General features: G+C 47.4%; 1 protein-coding gene across 7 annotated transcripts in view; it reads left to right on the top strand.

The window, feature by feature from the left end:
* LOC144108642 (protein SERAC1-like) overlaps nt 1-21,836 on the top strand; it is a 92,943-nt gene that overhangs the window by 24,652 nt on the left and 46,455 nt on the right. For all 7 annotated transcript variants that reach the window (XM_077641847.1, XM_077641855.1, XM_077641833.1 and 4 more), the window contains exon 6: nt 5,205-5,457. In XM_077641847.1, coding sequence (XP_077497973.1) covers nt 5,205-5,457 — 253 coding nt within the window. The remainder of the gene's footprint in view (nt 1-5,204; nt 5,458-21,836) is intronic.

The raw sequence follows: 21,836 nt of genomic DNA on the forward strand, positions 1-21,836 counted from the left end.
CATTTCTTCTTCTTGATTTCGACTAGGATGTCATTAACCCGCGTTTGTTGCCTCACCCACTCTGCCCGCTTCCTGTCTCTTAACGTTACACCCTATCATTTTTCTTTCCATGGCTCGCTGCATTGTCCTTAACTTAAGCTGAACCCTTTTCGTTAGCCTCCACATTTCTGCTCCGTAGGTGAGTACCGGTAAGCTACAGCTGTTGTACACGTTTCTCTTTAAGGATATTGGTAAACTGCCACTCATGATCTGAGAGAACCTGCCATATGCGCTCCACCCCATTCTTATTCTTCTAGTTATTTCCCTCTCATGGTCCGGATCAGCTGTCACTACCTGGCCGAAGTAGACGTACAGTAAAACCTCGATAGTTCGAATTCGGTTAATTCGAAATCCCGGATAATTTGAAGGTCTTCTGCGGTCCCGTATTTTCCAATGTAAATTTGGCCGGATAATTCAAACAGGCGGCCTGCGCCAGCCCGGTTAATTCGAAAATTTGGGGTGCTATGCGGCAATGCCTGATCCATGTTTCGCCGCAAACCCGGCTTAACGATGTCCCTACTGAGCCACAAGGCAAGGCCACATAGCAATGGCGATGATTTATAGGCTAAGCGCCCCAGCCGGAGCACTCTCGACACAAAAATAGGTCCACAGTGCGCCCCGCAGACTGCCGAAACGGTACGCCTGCAGAAGAGAAGATGTGCATACCGGTTTTTATAACGTGATCTCGCCCCCACTCCATCCCATGGCGTGCTTCTCCCTCTCTTCGCACAGCGTCAGTGGGAGCACGTGTTCCGTACCGCGACCGCTGTTCCCCCGTGCCTCCGACGCTGCAAGTACGCCGTCACCACTGCCACGCAGGTCTCGTTTGCACCATTTCTTTGTGTTGTGCGCGGTGGTTAAAGTGGGTTCAGACGAGCGGACCGGATCGTGGATGGTCCACGTGCGTCAGCACGGTTATCGTGACACTTGACCAAGCATCCGCGAGTCGGCCTGGACGTCGAGCATTCACACGAATGCAGCGGACAATCTGCGCGTCCTCTCTCCCCCAGCGTGCTTGCGCTGTTTGCGCGGCTCCAAAAACTCTGCTACCGAGAGTTTCAACATGGACGCCAAGTGAAAACGTCGTCTCGCTGCGCTGGCTGCAGTCATTGAAGTGTCTGAGGACGACGAGGAAGCCTTCGCGGCTAAAAAGCGGTTATGTTGGACGAAGCCATGGTTGGAAAATAGCCTGAGTAAAACCGCCACTCGCCAGCGCAAACTATGTCGGTGCCCCGGCCGCTCTTGGTCGCTCTCAATTTTTTACGTCCATTTTGAAACGTCCAGTGTTTGTTTCCAAACAGCGCCTTCAAGAATTCTGCGTAGGGAATCGTAACAAAGTAAAATGCATCGCAAGCGCTAGTTCGAGAGCCCACTTTGCTGGAAAGTTTCAGTAAAAAAAATATAAAAAGTTACGTACCGGTCGTGTACAGGGCCGACTCGGGCCGTCGCACATCCATTTCCGTTGCTATCTTTTGCCACAATTTATTCCTTAGCGTCATGTTGAGGTGGTAAGCGTGTTAAATATTTCATATAGGTTGGCAGCTCTCAACGAGCACTAAAAACGCGACGATCGTTTCGTCACTGAGCGCCTTCTTTCCAACATTACTCATATTAGCAGAAACAACAAAGCAAAGCGGGCACTCACTCAAGCGCACACGCTCAGGCACACACTAACGACGCAGTGCAGCAAATACAAAGTGAACAACGCAGTGAAAGAAACACGAAAAGGAAGGAACACAATGCTGCATTTTTCCTACTATTCTTTGAAGATAAATATCAGGAGCTAGGAATACTAGATGCCCTACCTGAAATTGCCCCAGGACACGATCCACTGCTGCCATGGTATAGCATTCCCGCTGTGTGTGACTTCACATTACCACAGTTTCCTTAAAAAACACACCTCATGAACACGTACTACAAGTATGGCTGGCTCTGAAAGAAAAATATGCAAGTTACACAGAATTTTACTCAGGTGGCTCAAAAACAGTAGTGCGTGTCAGAAGTGGGGGGGAAGTGTGAAAAAATAATACGATTGCCAAATTTGCACCAATTTTGACTGCTGAGTGTTATGCAGTGTGTATGGGTGTGGGCAGAATAGTAGATCAGAACATGCTCAGTCAAGAAATGCAGTTGAACCCGTATTTTTATACAACATACGCAACATGCCGTGGTTAAAAAGAGCGCAAAGGGGAGAGCATGTGGAGCTGTGGTTTATTGGGGAATACACACAGCATGATACCACAAAAAAAGGCTTCTCTCGACAGCCGCCGCAGTGAAATGCATCGCAGTATAGCACATGTCACTGAGTGCGTGGGGCAAGGCGGAAGCCAAGAAATGATATTCACAACTAAGGGCCACTTGGATATTGACAGTTCAATGATTTCTCAGACCAGTTCACAACACAATGACATGTGATAAGATTCTGCTGGGTCCCGTGCCATGCCTGCATAGATGTGCTGGACGAGCTCGGAGCTATGAAATAAAGGTGAACATTTTATTACTTTTGTGCTGTTACAGTGAACAAAGACTGCGTGAAGTTAATACACAGTAAATTGAAGGATAAATGACAAATGCGTGGGATAATGAAGTAAAGAACAAACTACACTCCGTAACGCCCATCTCGGGAGAATAGAAGGAGATCGAAGCAGTTTTATGCCAGCTTCGCATTGGACACACATCCCTTCTTACAAATTCTTACTGACAAAACAAGACAAACCTCTTTGTAAAAAATGTGGAGATGGGCTCACAGTCAACCACACTTTATACTCACGCACAAAACTCGAAAAACCAAGGAAAAAAAAATTTCACTCAATTCTCCAATGACCACATCCCTTTTCACCCAATGCTGCCGCGGTGGCTCAGTGGTTATGGCGCTCGGCTGCTGACCCGAAAGGCAAGGGTTTCATCTCAGCTGTGGCGATCGAATTTCGATGGAGGGAAATTCTAGAGGCCCATGTACTGTGCATTGTCAGTGCACGTTAAAGGGGCTCTGAAACATCTTCCAAGGAGAGCACATAAACTTCCTCAGTCAGTGCATTGAGTTGTCATGAACACCTGAGCCAAATAATTCACTTCTACACGCAGCAGAGGACCCACAATGATGCGAGAATGTTGGCGAGCCCTTCCTGGTGACTTTTTCATGCTCGAACCTGCGTAAACAAGTTGAGAGATGGCTGTTGGTTAGATTCTTTTCGGCGTCGGGCAGCTACCATGGCTACGGCCAATAAGCTGCGTTGCTCCGGGGGGGGGGTCAGGAAGCTCTGCTCCCGGTGGAGGAGCGCCCACCTTCCAGTGCGCAAAAAGTGACGAGAGAAGAGGGAAAGGCGCACAGACGCTGGAGTTCAAATTTTGAGTGCAGATAACTCAGCTTCTACTAAGCCCATTAAAAACATTCTGCCTGGAGAATATTCATGAACCGGCGTGCTTTAACATCCCAGGTATACCGCAACTTTATTAGAGCCCCTTTCAGAGCCCCTTTAAAGAACCCCAGGTGGTCGAAATTTCCGGAGCCCTTCACTACGGCATCTCCCATAGCCTGAGTGGCTTTGGGACGTTAAACCGGCATAAACCGCATAAACTTTTCACCCAATGTTGCTCTTAGGCGAAAATGCACTTATTGATTTGTCACGTGCTTTGAAGAGCGCAGAGAAACATTAAACTATAAATGTGATAAATTACACTTTTGTAACCTCGTGCTTAGCTTTATCACATTCACAGTCAAACCTCACTATAATGAAATAAAATAAAATGAAGGAGTTGCCATTCCCATTGAAAGCTCCCCTAAAAGCCCGTGTATCTTGTTGCACTGGCCATTGCGCACTCAGTATGACAATAAGTTATGGTGCTCAACGCTTCCGTTGTGATTCAGTGTGGCAAAATGAAACCACCTCACATGACTTGCTATGTTAGGCATTGCACAAAACGTGTGGAAAATTTATCCTACTTCAAGTGCGGCTCTCATGGAATGTTTGCGTGGACAGTTTGTCAGCTTCGGTGCGCGATTTGATGCTAGCACTCTTTCCTTTGCTGAAAATTGGGTACACGGCCTGCTGAGCATGTTCTCGAACCTCCTCACTGCACATGTTCCACTGCACCCTGGTTCCATGCGCAGTTTAGTTTCCTTTTCACAGCATGACTAACCCAGCGGAACATGTCAATGGGTAATATTTTACACGCGTGTACAAAATTGTTTAACTAAGTTTAAAAATGAATGGAGACTGTAATATCAAAGTACCAAGATTTGGGAAATTAACACCCTAGGCATCATGGAATCATTTTCGAGGATGCACATGACACTAGAAATAATAAAAAAAGAAAACTGGTGTTACAACTGATCGCAAACTCTGTTTACTAGAAACTGACAGAGCACATGCTGCCATGCTCACTGCTTTGAGAAATACTTTTTGTTGCATTTGCTAGTTGGCATATAAAAAGGCACCCTGTTTTCAGTATGAGGGAGGCTAAATTTGTTGTGTACAAAGCACCTTAAGGGGTTAATGCAGTTTGGCAGTGCACTTGGTGTGTTTGATGGTGCTGAGGTACCATTGGAGTGAAGTCTTTTTTGCTGTTGTGAAGTTTGGTTGATTTGGCAGAGGACTCGTAGCGTACAGCCACTTGAGGATGGTGGACGGACGACACACAGGGAACAGCCAAAATTGAACTCTGTTACTAACATTTAAATGATGGTACAAGCCACACGTGCACACAACAGTAACCGAAGCTTATTTAACTCTCAGCTACCTAAGCTGACTCAAGGCTTGTAAGCTGAGACCACTTTACGCTCAGCTATCAAAACTGAGGACGGCTCCCCAAAAGCTGGTGCTTATATTTTTTTGCTCGACGAAGCTTGACCGAAAACCATTTGAAACCACACATGCTGCTTCTTAACCACGCGTGCATGAGAGTAAGCTTAACTACCTCAGTCCGCACGTAGCTGCGCCCCTCTCCCTTGGTCTTCCCGCTTGAATATTCCCCTGGAGAGGACCATGCACTGGGATGCACTCACGGCCATGTGCATTTGCATAGATCCTCTTCAGTCTCGTGACCACGTAATGTGGCCCTCCACATTGGCACCTGGAAAATGGAGCTAAATATTGTTGAATAAGTCACTATGGCATTATTCCTCCAAGGGCCATTTTCTAGACTGCCCCTGGCATGTGGTGCAGGAGAAGGAGGACAGCCTGCGGTGGCGGCGTCCTGCAGTTGGCCAGGCAGAGCTGCTGTGCCTGCAGGCCCTACTGAGCCACACGGCGCTGCCGGAGCACAGGCGCCTCCTGGTGGAGAAGCTGGCTGTGCTGCCCCTGCTGCAGCGGGTGCTGCACGAGCACACCCACGACGTGGCCCTCCACAGCCTGGTTGCCCAGATGCTGGCCAACCTGGCCCTGGACCCGGCACTGCACGAGCCCATCTTCCGTGCTGGTACCACCACCTTTTTCTCTCCAGTCCTGTGTGAATGCTGTTAAAGGGGCTATATGTACCTTTTTGTATATGTGGTGGTTCACTGCCTGAGGTGCGGCGCATTTGTGTAGACCTGCATGCCATGACTTCAGCTGGGCTGATGCCATCTATTATTGTCACCGACAAACGGTTGACGTGAACAGGGAAGGTGCACTGAGACGTGCTGTGAAGCAGGGAGCTCGAGAGAAGGAAGACGAAAGCCCAAGGCTGTCCAACTGCCAGATAGTACACTCCGGCATTGCTCTGATGAACACCGCGCTTGGAGCAGTCGTAAGCGGAACGACAAGAAACGTCGCAAGTCTCTGGTGTAGACACGAGTGAGTTAGTGTGGCTTCATCTAGACGACAGGGACAATTTCAGATGTCTGCCGTTTAGAGAAGCAAGCAGTTTCCTAGTTCGTAGTTTACCTCACTGAGTTGGCGGAGCACCTCGTACGGGCCAAAGTATTGGCGAAGAAGCTTTCCAGAGTGCCTTCGCAGGCAGATTGGTCTCCATACCGAGATTTGTTTGCTGGGCTAGTAACTCTCATCTCTGTGGTAGTGGTTACAGCAATGAGTCGTTTGCTTGCTGGTTCCGGATTTACTGTGGAGCGAGTTGGCAGGTGGTCTCGGTGTAATTAACGAATTGGTCGGTACCCGCAACAGAGGAGTTAGCACTATTTGGAAGCAGCATTGTGTCCAGCATGGTCACGGCTTCGTGACCATGCACTAAACAAAATTGAAGTGAAGCCCATCATTTCTTAGATCGCAGTGTTAAATGCGAAGGTGACATAAGTTTTAGTGGTCTATGTCGACATACATTGAAATCATCCCGGCGATCGTTTTTTTGAGCCATTCGGTGAGTCCATTCATTTGAGGGTGGTAAGGGGTTGTTTTGTGGTGGCGTGTGCCGCTCAGTCGCATAACCTTCTGTGTAAGTGCCGAGATGGATGCTGTTCCCCTGCCACCATGATGAAGAACAACGTTTTGAACGGAGCACTGGTGCACTGTGATGAAGCACAGTGTTTTGAATGAAGGGCGCGATTTCAGTAGCGGTACCACACGGGAGAGCCTTTGTCTCACTGTATCGGCTAAAATAGTCGGTGGCAACCACAATGTAACAGTTAAGGAGACTGCAAAGATGGGCCGACTAAGTCCAGGCTGACTCGGTGGAATGGGACGGATTAATGCAACCTTTGTCCATAAAGTTTCGAGACTGATTTATTTTCTTCTGTAGAAATGATTCCCTAAAACAAATGTTGGTGTGTATGTGTAGCGTCATCTTTTCGGGCTAACCTGAGCTATTTATGTTAATTGCTACGCCAGCTGCTAGATGGCACTACATGCAGAAAATACGTTGTCACTAGTTGTCTGCGCATTCTACTGTGAGTGAATGGGGAGAGATGGACGTCCACATCGAACAGCATGTAAACATAAAATTCTGTGTGACGCTTGGCAAGACAGCCAGATAGACATATGAGCTCTTTCGTGACGCTTACGGCAACGAGACATTATCACGGGCACGAGTTTTCGAGTGGCACAAGAGGTTCATTTCGGGGAGAACGTTGTTGGAAGACGACACAAGGCAGGAGCGACCTTAAACCTCACGGAATGAAAACAACGTGGCTCGGATCAGGGAAATCGTACAGCAAAACCCTACCATTACAGTCTGAATGCTATCAGATGCTCTCGACATTAGTAAGACAACATGCCACCAAATTTTGCATGAGAACTCAGGGAAACGAAAGCTGAATGCCAGACTTGTGCTACACTCCCTCACACAGGACCAGAAGGACACGCAGGCATCAGTGAGCACTGATTTGCTTTCCGAGGCAGACAAGGATGCTGCATTCGTTGACAGCATCATTGCTGAAGACGAAACATGGTGTTTTCAATACGATCCTCAAACAAAGAGGCAGAGTGCCGAATGGCAGTCCACAAGCTCTCCGGCGTCGAGAAAGGTGCGGCGACAGAAGACCAAAACAAAGACGATGCTGATAGTTTTTTTCGATGCCAGAGGTGTCATACATGACGAGTTCGTCCCACAAGGGCAGACAGTGAATCAGGAGTTTTATATCCGCGTGCTCCAACACGTGCGTGATGCACTGCGTTGCCGTTGCCCTGACTTATGGGCATCTGGACAATGTAGCCTTCTCCACGATAACGCAAGGCCACAAACTGCTCTCAGCGTGACAAAATTTCTTGCCAAGCTCAGCATTACTGTACTTCCCCATCCGCCATACTCGCGTGACCTCTCCCCATGCGATTTTTTCCTGTTTCCTCGTGTGGAGAGAGCCCTAAAAGGTCGCTGGATGGGGAGCGTGGAGGCCATTCAAGACGCCACGGCAAAGGAGCTGACAGCCCTGCCAAAACAAGCATTTTTCAACTGTTTCCAACACCTCGAGAAGTGTTGGAAGCTGTGTATAGACTGCAAGGGAGAAAATTTCAAAGGGGTGCTGCACAAGTGATTTCAATGTTAAATGCATTTTTTTTTTAATGGACTCAGTCTCGGAACTTTACGGACAAAGGTTGTAGGTAGTCCAGCTGGCTTAGTCGGCGGTGTCTTGCGGCACTTGTGGCTAGTTCTGATGTAATGCTTCACAACTGCAGGACAAACCCAGGTGGCCAGAAGAAGGGCCATTGTGGCATGCCTGCAGGACTTTGTCGCGAAAGGCCTTCAGTACGACGAGGAGGTAGACAGGTCGTAAACAGAATGATGACAGTCCGTGTGAGAAGACTCGAGAGAGAGGAGAGACGCTTCCTTCAAGGTACGCAATGAGGATCCATAGTTCACTGTCGTCTCTTTGTTGTTGAGTGAGAATGGACATGGAGATAATGCCAAAAAAAAAAAAAAATAATAATCGTCTTTGGATCCTTCTCAGTTGTCCTGGATAGGAGCACAGGACAGACAGACAGCATCACGGCGCTTCTTCGCTGACTTATAGATGACGGTGACATCGAATTCTTGTAATCAAAGAGTCCAGTGTGCAAGCCGCCCCGAGGGTTCTTGTGAGGTTCACCAGCCAGCACAATGAATGGTGGTTGCTGACAGCTTTGCATGAGTGATTACGCGTTCGAGAGCATCCTGCCACTGCACAAGGACCACACTGAGGCCGACGTTGCTTGCATCTGTGTGCAGCTGTGCATTGGCTGACTCGAAGTGTCCAAGTATGGGCGTACTTTGGGGATGAGTTCAGAGGTGTTCGAAGGTCTATTGTCACTCCTGGCTCCAGAAATACAGTTCTGCATCTTTCGTGAGGCTGGTTAGGGTCTCAGCTATCTGGGTGAAGTTCTGCACAAAACGCTGATAATAGAAGCAGAGATTCAGAAAGGAACGCCGACCAAAGGTTGTTGTTAAAACGAAGACGTTTCGGCTTCCATACGGAAGTCTTGATCACTGCATATACATGAATCTTATACATGAATCTTCTACCCGACCAGACGAGTTTTCGTCAGACTTTAGATTTCAGAGGTTGAGAAAGCGGCACGCACTTTGCTTTTCGGTTGGGATGGGGAAAGCAGCAATGACTGCTGTCTATTTATTTATTTATTTATTTCGTTACTATCAGGGCCGTTGAGGCACTACAGATAGGAGTAGGAAGTGATTAATAAAAATAAAATACAAAAGGAGAGATATTAACATAAATGATGAAGAAGCGCAGATTTGAATGCTTCTGGTTCTGGGATGCAGACGATGCAGGCGGGCAGGTGGTTCCAGTCTGGGCTGGTCTTGGGTAGGAAAGAATGAAAGTACTGGTTAGTTCCGCAGCTTGGAACTCTCACTTTGAATCGGTGATCAATACGGGATGATACATAACTTGGAGCAGTGAAAAGACTTTGTTTTAACGATTCATTTTTGCAATATATTTAGTGGAAAGTTAAAGCCTAGAAAGATGACGCCGCAGTGAAAGGTCTTGAAGGTCTAGAGTTTACTTCATGAGTGTGACGCTAGACGAACGAGAGTAGTTAGACAAGATAAAACGGGCTGAACGATTCTGAACAGATTCTAAGGCATTAATCAGTGATTTGATGTTAGGGTCCCATACGGAATGCGCATATTCTATTTTAGATCGGACGACTGTTTTGTACAGAAGTAGTTTTAAACTAACCGGAGCAAGTGAGAAGTTATGGCGAAGGAAACCAAGCATGCGATTAGCATTGTTAGTTATGTGCTCGATATGCGTTTTCCATGAAAGGTCATTGGTAATGTATACGCCAAGATACTTACCGTATTTACTCGCGTAATCCTCGCACTTTTTTTCCCTGAAAATCAACGCGAAGTTTGGGGGTGCGATAATTGTGCGGGGAAAATTTTCAAGCAAATGTTTCGGAGTGTTAAATGCAAAGATGAATGGGTGTAAGATCAGGATTGTCAGGTCCGCAATTGTAAATATAACGAAAACATTACTTTCAAGCATAACTTACCTTTGTTATGAAAGTACAGGGTGAACGTAAGCTCAAGCTGCTAAAGCACTTTATTTGCCATGCGCAACCTCCCCGTCACTACTCGCGTTGCGTACGTCCTGCAGGCAATTCTACTCTTCATCAGAGTCCATGTCGACACTGGAATCGATGATTTCTTCATCTTCCGATGCTTCTTCGTCGTCCCACACCAGGTGGTCCTCGGTCGCATCCAGGGCGTTCGAAATTCCTATTTTTTTGAAGCTTCTGGCCACCATGTTTACATCAATCATCCCCCATGCCTCTGATACCCAGCTGCACAGCAGCTCTACGGACGGTCTCTTGATCTTGCCGCCCGGCGTCAGAGCATGTTCACCTTCACCCATCCATTCTGCGTACAGCCTCCGGACGTTATCTTTAAATGGCTTGTTCAAAGATACGTCAAGAGGCTGTAGCATTGATGTGAGGCCGCCGGGTATAACAGCCAGGTCCATGCGCAGTTCCTTGAACTTCGCCCGAATCGACTCATGAAGATGGCCCCGAAAGCTATCAAGCACAAGGAGCGACGGAAAAAGAAGCGCTCCCGGTCGCCGCCCCCACACAGTCTTCACCCAGTCCACCATAAGGTCCGCGGTCATCCACCCCTTTTCTTGGATGCGCACGTGTATACCAGGGGGGGAGCTTTCCTTTCCACTTGAAAATGACGTTCGGTGGGAGCTTCCGCCTGTCCGCCATCATGCCTAGCATGACCGTGCACCTCTGTTTTTCGGCACCTGTAGTGCTGACGTGCACAGTCCGAGCGCCTGTCTGTTCGACTGTCCTGCTGCTGGGCATATCGAAATTCAGCGGAGTTTGGTCCGCGTTCCCAATCTGGGAGAGCAAGAAGGTTTTCTCCTGCCGGATCCTGATAATGAATCGATGGAAGTCCACTATTTTCTCTTCATAGGCTGCGGGCAGGCGCTGGCAAAGCGTCGTTCGCCTCCTGAGCGAGAGTCCATTGCGCCGCATAAATCGTGTGGCCCACCCGTTACTAGCGCGGAAACCTTGCACTGGGATGCCCTCCTTTCTTGCGATTATGGTTCCGTATCAAATCAATCGACACAGCACACCCATCCGCTCGTCGAGCCTTGATATATTCCAGTAAAGAGGATTCGACAGCAGGAAACTTCCCAGTCTTCGGTCCAAGGAAGGCCCGGCGCGTCTTACCAGTCGTCTTGAGTTCGTCGTGCTGCCGTCTCCAATACCGGACGCAAAACTCGTTGACGCCGAAGTGTCTGCTGGCGGCGCGGTTGCCATGTTCCAACGGATACTCAATAGCTTTTAGCTTAAAAGCAGCTGTGTAGCTTGCGTAGCGTCCCATGGCGAAGCGGCACAAAGGGCACGGTGCAACACGCAAACAAGGCAAACGAGGCCTACGAGACACCGGAGAGCTGGAGACACCTTCGCAAAATGGCGTAGCGGTGGTGAGTGGATGAGCGGTAGCGGCGGTGGCAGCTGATGATAGCACGGTACCGCCGCCTAGTAGCACGCACGCCCAACCATGGCAGTTAGTTGTGGCCGCAGTCAATAGATGGCGATCGCTACGACAAGCAAACGGCTCGAGGCAGTAATTTTGGAGGTGAGATGATTATGCGGGGAAAAAAAAAATTTCCAATTTTTGATAGCCAATGTGGGGGGTGCGAGCATTACGCGAGTGCGAGCATTATGCGAGTAAATACGGTATGTGCAGAAACAAAAGCTAAGGGAGAGCCATTTAGAATATATGAATGCTGGTTAGTTTTGGAAGGTATTCGTGTTACTTTCATTGCTTTACATTTCGATGCATTGCGCTTCATTAGCCAAGTGTCGCACCAAGCAGAAATGTTATTAATGTCGGATTGAAGAACTAAGGTATCAGATGGGTTGGAAATTTCTCTGCAAATTACACAGTCGTCAGCGAACAGCCGGATAGATGATGTTATGAGATCAGGAAGATCATTAATATAGATTAGGAAAAGGAGAGGCCCTAGAACAGATCCTTGAGGAATGCCCGATGTTACTGAAGAAAGATTAGAATTATGGTCATTAACTGTTACATACTGAGTACGACCAGCTAAAGAACACTCAATCCATTTTAATACATTACTATCTATGTTTAGTTTGCTAAGTTTGAAATGTAGAAGAGGATGATAGACGATATCGAAGGCTTTAGCAAAGTCAATGAATATGCAATCAATAATCGAAGAACGATCCAAAGCTGCAAGAAGGTCATTAGTAAAAGCCATTAACTGTGTTTCACATGAATGATTTCTTCGAAAACCATGTTGATGGGCTGTAAAAAAAGAATTGGACTCAAGGTGACTCATGTGGGCAGAATAGATTACATGTTCAAGTAATTTGCATGGAATAGAAGTTAATGATATTGGTCTGTAGTTTATAGGGCTGTGAAGATCACCAGACTTGTGTACTGGAACCACCTTGCCCACCTTCCAGTCGTCAGGGAGCGTGCCGGCCTGCAAGGATTGAGTAAAAATTTCGGACAACATAAGTGAAGAACAAGTAATAGTGTTTTTCAACATCTTGTTACTGATGCCATCAGCACCTGCAGAAGATGACGTTTTAGCATTATCAATAAGTTTGTAAATTCCCTCCCAGTCAATGGTGATGGCATCCATCATTTGGGAGTCAAATGTAGGCAAGTCGGGAAGAGTAACGGGTGTAGTTGTTGCGAAACATAGAGAAAATGTACGATTTAATAATGCGCAACATTCGTTCAGTAGGACCAGGTCACATTGGTTATCTTTCAGTAGCATATCTTTTTCTGGTTTCACGTTAAGGATAGTCCAGAACTTGCATGGGTTAGTAATCAGCATTCTAGGCAAGGTATGTTGAAAGAAGTTGCGTTTCGCGCTGAAAAGGGCATTTTTGTATTGCGATGCCACAGTACGATAAGCATTCCATCTCTCAGTAGAGTTACTTGCCGTGCAGCGACGAAAAATGCGTTTTCTTTTGTTTAGCAGTCGCCTCAAAGAAACACTGAACCATGGCGAACGTTTAGTGCACGTTATTCTACGAAGTGGGATGTAGTTATCAGTGAGGGCTTCCAGTTTGTCTTTGAAAAGAGACCAGTTATCGTGCAGTGAACGCTCCCAAAATCTGGGGAAAAAAATGTCAGCAAAATTTTCTAGTTCCGTGTTAATTGCAGAATAATTTCCATTTTTGTAATCCCGAATTACCTTATAATGTTTGACTGGGCGAGGTGCACGTGATGGCAGAGTGAAGTTGATAATTGAATAGTCGCTTAGTCCAGGCAGGAGTGTAAGAGATGAAACGGAATCAGGGCAGGTTGTTAGAACAAGGTCCAGAATGTTGGCAGTGGATTCTGTAATTCGAGTTGGCTCTTTCACAAGTTGACAGAGGTTAAACGCTGAACATATGTCAAGGAAGGCTGACGATTCTGAAGAAGAAGAAACAGCAGGGTGGTCTTCCGTCCATGATATAGCAGGGAAATTAAAATCGCCCAAGAGAAAAATTGGAGGTTTTGGAAACCTGAGTACAATTTTGTCATGGAAGCTATCACGGAAGCTATGGAGTCATGGAAGCTATCACAAAAACTGCTCGCTGATTGGGGCGGTCGGTAACAGGCACAAAATACGGTTTCCTTATGATTTATCTTAATACATGTGCAAAGAAATTCTAGCTCCGATGGTATGAGAACGTCATAAGAAAACAAGACATCTGCAACAGCGATCAAAATCCCGCCACCCGAACTCTCAGAGCTATCGTGTCTATAAACAGTGTAATGTCGTTCACAATCAAACAGTTCAGAATTATCAATTGTGCAAGACAACCATGTTTCAGTGATAATAATCACATCGGCACCGCACGTGTCAATATGGGTGAATAGGGCGTCGCGTTTATTCATGAGGCTTCGAATATTTGTGAAAAAGAATCTGAGATCACGTGTACATTCTGCGTCAACGGCAGCCGATTCCTAATCACCTAGAACGGACGAGTTTGAAGAGCCTCCTGCTTCATTGGCATGTGTAGATGTCGCGGTGGGTTCAATTTCGCACACACGATCAGTCTGTGGGCAATAAACGTAGCATTTCTTATTCACATGTAGTTTATTGTAGCGCAAATGATAGAATGCTCCAGTACTTTTTCTGCGATTGTCTGGTTGCCTTACAGAAATCTTGTACACTAACGTGGGTTTTTTTTCACTTATCCTTTTGCAATAAGATGCGGTCTTTGGTCTTGGGGGAAAGAAATTTAACAATTATCGGCTGGGTTTTAGCTAGAACGAAAGGCCCCAACCTATGTGCGCGAGAGATCGCCTCATCATTTAGTTGCAGCAAGAGGGAATCTATTAAAAGGGATCATACTTTTTGCTCGGTTTGGGCCCAAGTCTCACTTGCTTCATCTTCAATTCCATAGAAAATTAAATTGTCTCGGCGTGACCTATCCTCATGCTCATTGAGACGAGTTTGGACCGTAGTAGTCTCGCTTTTAACAGCATCAGTGACTATGTGACTAAGTTCTGCAGCATGCTGGATCCCTTCAAGAGTGTCTACTCTGGTCTCAACCGCGGCCAGTCTCACGGTAACATCAGACACACGTTTCTCGAGGATCTTTTGGCTAGCTTTCACCTCATTAAGGGTCGACATCACTTCTGCATGACGCGATTCCATTGTACTTGCGAGCGCTTTTATTGCCGCCAATATTTCGATGTTGGTGCCGTCAACGTCATTTTCCCCAGGGCCGGGGTTGACCTCAACGTCTCCCGACATGAAAAGCAACATCATAACATCCACGCGATCAGCAGCCAATAACGACAGAACATGGGGGCATGGGATGAGCAGCAAGCACCGGTTGCTTGTGCGTTGAGAATAAAGGGAATAGGATTGACTAACCTGGGTAACGGAAAAGAACGGATGAAGCAGCGTCTGCATCCTTGCCGCCCTCCCATGCCCACTGACGCGCACACTTGAGAACAGGCAGTTTATAGATGATGACGATACCGGCACTGACAATGCTGTTGTCTTGTAAGGACAGAGCACCGGTGGTGCTCCAACGGTGGCAGGTAGCGAAGCCAGAACAGGCAACCCGCAAGCTGCTGGAGGAAGGTCATGGTCTTCGTCCGAGTATACAGGCGTCGAAAGTTCCAAGGGCACTTGAGCGAAGACAGCGCACCAGGGATAGGCGAGGACCAGCAACTGGGTAATGAAAAGGAACGGACGAAGCAGCGTCTGCATCCTTGCCACTCTCCCATGCCCACTTATCGGTGTCTGGGCTAACTCCCTTAGCGCTTGCGATGTGGCCCAGAAACTTAGCTCCTGGAAAGCAAAGTGACACTTTTAGGGCATGAGGGAGAGATGGGCCGAACAAAGTGCTTTGAAAACAGCCCGCAGGCGCCCCATATGTGTTGGAGAAATCACAGGATCATCTAGGTACACGAGGCAGGACTGCCACTTCAGATCGGAAAGCACGGTGTCCATCGTCTGCTGGAAAGGAGCCGAGCACAGGCTGAGAGGGAGAACGCAGGATTCGTACAGGCTGTCTGGGTATTCGTCCACCTCATCGATTTGCCAATAGCCACTGTGTAAATCTATGTCACGGATCTCTCCGGAGAACACTCGGACCGAAAGAATGGACTAGGCGACGGGTGTACTCACACAAACACACATTTAATACACCCTACGTGACACACCCACTAGAACACAGAACTAACAAAACTAACACAAAACACAAATACTATAAATACACGCGACCCGGGCACACTGCTACCAATGTCTACTACTAGCTTTCTATTGTTAGCGGTCGGTGTTCGTGCTCATGGTTGGTTCGGTGTGGCTGCGGCGTTGTATGGATCCAGTAGGCGGCGTCGGGGCGGCGTTCAGCGTGCTTGGGCTGGCGTTGCTAGCGGCGTCGCTGGCTGCGTCATACAAGCTCCCGGTCCAAGCGCCCGTGGAGGTGATGCCGGTGTTGTTGGCATTGGGGGCACCACCCGGATGAGTGGCAACAGCGCTGGAGACACCCCTGGCCGTAGCAGGTGGTAGCATCCCCCGTTGACTCCCCGGAACGGGCTCAGGCACGGCAGGAAGTCCACGATGCGATGCCGTAGAAGGCGAGCTCACCGGAGCAGTAGCCGGCGTTGCTCTCTTCCAGCCGATGTGTCCCTGACCCGCTGGAGCCTCCGCTTCTCTGATGTTCCCCCCCAGTGTCTCGCTCTCACTCGCCCTTTTATAGCCTCGGTGTTAGTCCACGTAAGCCTTGTGGTCGTCTTCTTCTCTTCTCCACCAATCATCTCTGTCCACCTCACCGAATGCTTCTCCACCAATCATCTCTCTCCACCTCAATGAATGCTTTTTCTTCTTTATTCTTCGGTTAATCCACGTCGTCTTTTTTAAACCTTTTTCCTTTAAAATTTAATTTAGGCTCCTTAATATATATGACAATCTAGTTATGAGAAGTACGTGGCGTGGCGTAGCCGGTCCATGGAGTCATCGAAGCACGGCAGGGGGTAAACTTTTGGCGACTTTGTTTAGACGTCTGTAATCAGCGCAGAACTGTAGGGTTCCATCTTTCTTTACCACTAGAACAACAGGTGATGCCCATGGGCTCGTCGACGGCTGTATCACGTCGTCTCGGAGCATTTCTTGCACTTGCAGGTGAGTGGCATCACGTTACTTCAGAGACCTGATAAAGCGGCTGACATAACAGTCTCTGGATTTTGTCTACTGTATTGCGGTGCTTTGCAAGCGGTGTCCGTCTAACCTTGGAGGTTGAGGGAAAACAGTTGCAGAAAGAGTCAATAATGCTTTCTAGGCAATGTTTTTGGTTAGTCGGGAGGTTTAGGTTCACGTTGGTATCACGGGAGCACTCTGTTCCTTTACTGATTCCATTGTTTCAGACAATGCATTCGTCGATTTGCTCATCAAACATTGAGGTCCGCAACCAAAGTTTGTTACCAAAAATTCTTTTTGGCTATCGTTCAGTTGAATGAGCCAGCGAGCTACATAGACTTGCTGACCCAGGAGGAGCGACATGTTGGCCACTAGTGCCGGAGCTGTTTTCGCACTAACACACATGCTGGCTCTTGACGGGATCACTGCGTGGTTGTCACAAATGTGCAACTTAGTCCTGAATGTTGATGACTGCACCAAAGGAAATCCAAGCTGAGTATCGGCTCTTTGGAGCACTCGGGTAACATGGCAAAGCAGCCAGGGAAAGTAACACCGCGGATCTGTATTTGTGCGGTGCAGACGCCAATCAGCATCACCACATGGCCAAGATGTCAGAACTTTTCTAAGGATCGTGGCTAACTGGCCACTTATTACAGAGAAATCAGCACCAGTATCCACGAGTGTGGTCACGTCTTGGTTGTCAGCGGCTACTGGAATTTCGGCAGAAACCAGTCTTTCACAGCGTGTCGTTGAAGTTGTATGGTCAGTGAGGTCGTCATCAGTCAGACTGCTGCGGCGAATCATGGGGCGGAGGCTCTTGACTCGGTCCAGTAGCAGAGGCCCTAAGCCCAGAGGACGCCGTCTTCAGTTTTCCCAATGTGTCTTTGAACTGGCAAGAGGATGATGGGCGACTGGGAGAAAAGAGCCACCTTGGGGACGGCATTGCTGTGAGACTGAGGGCTGCACATTATCAGCCAGGTACTGCTTCATATCCCACTGTTGTTCACCGTAGTGCGGTTGAGGCGTGTCAGGTGAAAAGCTCCTTAAACCCATTCTGTGGTTGGGGGCGGAGGATATGGCCGGGCTCCTCGCATCGGTAGCAGAGGGGCGATTGTTTGACGTACTACTCCACACGTGTGCTTTGCTCATGGTGGGCCTGGATTCCTGCGGCTGCGATGGGGTACCACAGATAAAGCACAGAAGTGATGGGGGAAAAGGATCGCGTCACTGGCCCAGGATGACTTCATATCACATTGCTGTAGGTCAGGGGTTGTCAAAATTTTTTGCCTCAAGGAATCACAAGTCTCGCAGTCAGTCACTGTTGCTTGTGTATAGATTGCTTGTGCTTTTTTCTGCTGTTTGGTTCACTTTTGTAAGTATTTGTTTTCTTGCCTTCAGCAGTCAGTGTTTTATTCAATGACCATCTGTCACTCATGTTCAGACCTCCCAGTCGCAAGACAAGAACGCAGAAAACTATGTCACAAGACAAACACTGCTCCGCATTCATCCACTCGACTGACTGGACTGCACACAGAATTGGCTGCTCCATCATCAGTGCAGCGTTGGCATATTTTTTTTTAATTCCGACACATACTGGCTTTCTGGCGCAAATGGGCTTCCCAGCGGCAAAACTTTGCCCCAGCGCTGCCGACACTATCTAATCGCCTACAAGAGCGCTGGATGAGACATCCAAGCTTTTTTTTTTTGTCTTGGCTGGGCTCTTCTAGCTTGGTGATGTGGCCCACACTTCAGTTATCATGCGCACAACTGCACGTAACACACGTCGCCTTGTGCACCATTCACCTTCCACACCATCTTGCCGGCATTCTGCTGGGCACAGCATTATCTTAGCATGGTGCCAAGTTCGCCGGGTGAGCCACCGCCACCAGCACTCCTATCAAAACATAAACATGTGGTGCCGTTACTGGTGCACAGCATCTTGGCATGCTGCCAAGTTGTGGACAGCACAGATGCTGACGGTACGAAATTCAGGAACGAGCTAAGAAGAACTAATGCTCTGAAATTAACTTCACTGGCAACATAGATGAAGTCTGTGGCATTAAGGAAGGGGTGGCAGTTATCGTAGTTAAGCTTAACAGGAGCTGCGGTTGTACAAGTATAGGTATAGGCCAGTCAAGTCAAAAGCTTTTATGGAGGCCCGGAATTGGCATTCAGTAAAGTTGAAAGACAGTGCAGTGTATTGATGGGCGGCTTCAATTGCAAGATTAGCTAGAAGCAGGCAGGAGACCAGGCAGTAGGTGATTATGGCATAGTTTCTAGGAGTAGCAGAGGGAAGTTATTAGAAGTGTTCACAGATCGAAATAATTTCCAGATCTTGAATACCTTCTCCCACAAATGGGAGAACCTAAAGTGGATTTGGAAGAGCCCTAATAGTGGGACCAGAAATGAAATAGACCACATATTGTGCATGCACCCTGGCATTGTGCAAGATGTGCTTAGTAAGGTGAGATGTGGCAGTAGGGTGGTGAGGTCTTGAATTATCTTGGAATTGAAGAAGGAATGGAAGAAACGAGTAAGAAAGTAGACAGAATTCAGGGTCTCACTACAGAACAGATATTCTGCTTTAATTGAGGACGGTGACCTTAGTGTTCAACCAGGGAATGATAATCTCACAGATATCACATAGAAGTAGGAGGTAGGATGGTTTGACACCGGAAAAGCTTTCTCAGGAGACAAAAGATCAAATTAAGAAATGCCAAAGCATGAAAGCCTCTATCCCCACAGAGAGAATAGAACTGGCAGAGCTATCAAAGTTAATAACCATAAGGTAACTGATGGGAGAAAGTATAGTATGCAGAGGATTGAGGATGCTGTAAAGAACAGAGGTAGCCTAAAAGTAGTCGAGAGGAAATTCTGCATAGGCAAAAACCAGAGGTATGTGCTAAGAGACAAGGAGGGTTGTGTCATTACCAGTGTGGATTAGATCATCACCATCAGCCTGACTTCGCCCACTGTTGACCCTGTCCTGTGCCAGCTGGGTTCACCCTACCCCATCCACCCACCTAACCTTCTGTCGTCCCCTGCTGCACTTGCCCTCACTTGGAATCCACTCCGTCACCCTTAAGGGCCACCGGTGGTTATCTTGCGTTCGCATTACATGCCCTGCCCAAGCCCATTTCTTACTCTTGATTTCGACTAGGATGTCATTAACCTGAGTTTGTTCCCTCACCCACTCTGCCATTTTCCTTAACATTTTATTATTTTATGTATTTTTATTTTTACATACTGCAGCTTCATTCGGAGCTGTAGCAGGAGTGGGAGGTGTACTACATAGAAAATGCAAGATAAATTTACAGCACAATCAAACAAGCAACAAAACACGAATTCCAACAAAGCAAATCAAATGAGTGGCAGTTGCATAAAAAAATTTGTTTAAAGGAGGGGAGTGGAATGAGCCAGGGGGCATATTCCAAACCTCGATGATATGAGGGAAAAAGCTGTATTTAAATGCATTGCTTCGAGCATAATAACCGAGGAGGTTAAGGTCATGGTAATGTCTTGTGGTTGTGGGTTGGGCTGGATTAATATAACTGGTACATGAAAGTCAATAATGAGCATGTGTAACGCAATACAGAAATTTCAAAGATTGTAAATGGCAGCGCCTAGATAGTTGCAATGAAGGATGGGCGGAAGTTGGCAAAAAATCACAGCAGTACTGATTTTTTTTAACACTTTCGATCTTATCTTTTAGTTTTTGAGGGTTCCGTATTGTTTTCCTATCATGCTATCATTTTCCTTTCCATACCGCCCAAGTGCAGCCACACGGCTACAGAGGAAAGCTATACAGCTTCCACAGAGGCTTCGTAGTTGAAGAAGAAAAATTCGTTCTGGTCTGACGTTCAAACCCGGGACCATCACTTCACCGGAGCAGTCACTCTACCAACTGAGCTAACCAGGACAGCTAGCATATGGTAGGGCGAGAGTGAATTGATCAAACTCGAAGTAGGAACAGTGTCGGTCAAATGTTTAGGGGAATCCCCCAAGGTGGAGCAGATTTGTAATAAGTGAGCAAATTACTCAACAACAACAAGGGAGGAACATGCTAGCCGTCCCGGCTGGCCCAGTTGGTAGAGCTACTGCTCCGGTGAAGCGGTCGTCCCGGACCAGGATGAATTTTTGTGGAACTACGAAGTTTTTATGGAAGCTGTATAGCTTTCCTCTGTAGCCATAGGGCTGCGCTTGGGTGGATGCCAATGAGTAATTTGCTCCCTTTTTACAAATTGGCTACACCTCGGGGTATTCCCCTAAACTTTGAACCATCCTACTGCCTACCTCTACTGCACACTTCGTAATGATAGCTGTGAGATTATCATTCATATCTTGAACATTAAGATTGTCTTCCTCAGTTAAAGCCGAATATCTGTTCTGCAGCGATATCCTGAATTCTACTTTTCCCCTTACCGCTAACTTGTTAATGGGCTTCTGCTTCACTAGCATCTTTCGTTCCCCCTTCAAACGTAGGCTAATTTGAGAGCTTACCATTCTGTGGTCGCTACAATGCACCTTTCTGATGGATGATATAGTTGACCCTATTTTGAAGCATCATATGCAGTGGATAAGTCAACTGCCCAACTTGCACCCTTCCCCGTCCAAAAACAAGTGGACTCCCAATTTAAGCACAATCCGCCCTGCCCCACCACTGCATGTGGTTCTCCGCTGGATGGCATGAGCATGACTGTAAGCAATAAAGCCAGAGGCAAATGGAGATCAAAGGCAATAAAACAGCGCCCTCGTGTGTGGCCCAGCTGACTACTGGCAAACCGAACCACCAAGTAGCCAACGGTGCAGTAGTTTCGGATTCCAGCGCAACTCATGCTGGGGTGAGCTGGGTGAACGCCGTGAAATCCGAATATCATTCAGTGCCATCAATTTACAAAAGGACTAAGTACTTTTTTTTTTATACATGGAGCTGCACACATCCTGCCAGGAATGGGCACCGGGCGTGTATCACCCATGGCTAGGATGAATTTATGTTAGTCCTTGTTTACAGGTTGCCTCCACGTATGGGTCGACCCCCACCCTGGTCTTGGATGGTTATTTTTCTAAAAAAAGGCCAACTTATACGAGGCAGTGTTCGGTATGTCTCACATGCATGCAAATGGTAGAATGACTAGAAATTAAATGACATCACTTTCAATCCGTTTCGACCACTGGTTTTGTAGAAAAAGGTCGCATACATTTGTAACAATTACTTTGTAAAATGACCAGAAATGTGGAATGTATACATGCCGTAGTCCTTTCTACGTATAAAAAATTAACATTAGAAGTGAAAGTT

This window comes from Amblyomma americanum, chromosome 1 (assembly GCF_052857255.1).
Source record: "Amblyomma americanum isolate KBUSLIRL-KWMA chromosome 1, ASM5285725v1, whole genome shotgun sequence".
Lineage (NCBI taxonomy): Eukaryota > Metazoa > Arthropoda > Arachnida > Ixodida > Ixodidae > Amblyomma > Amblyomma americanum.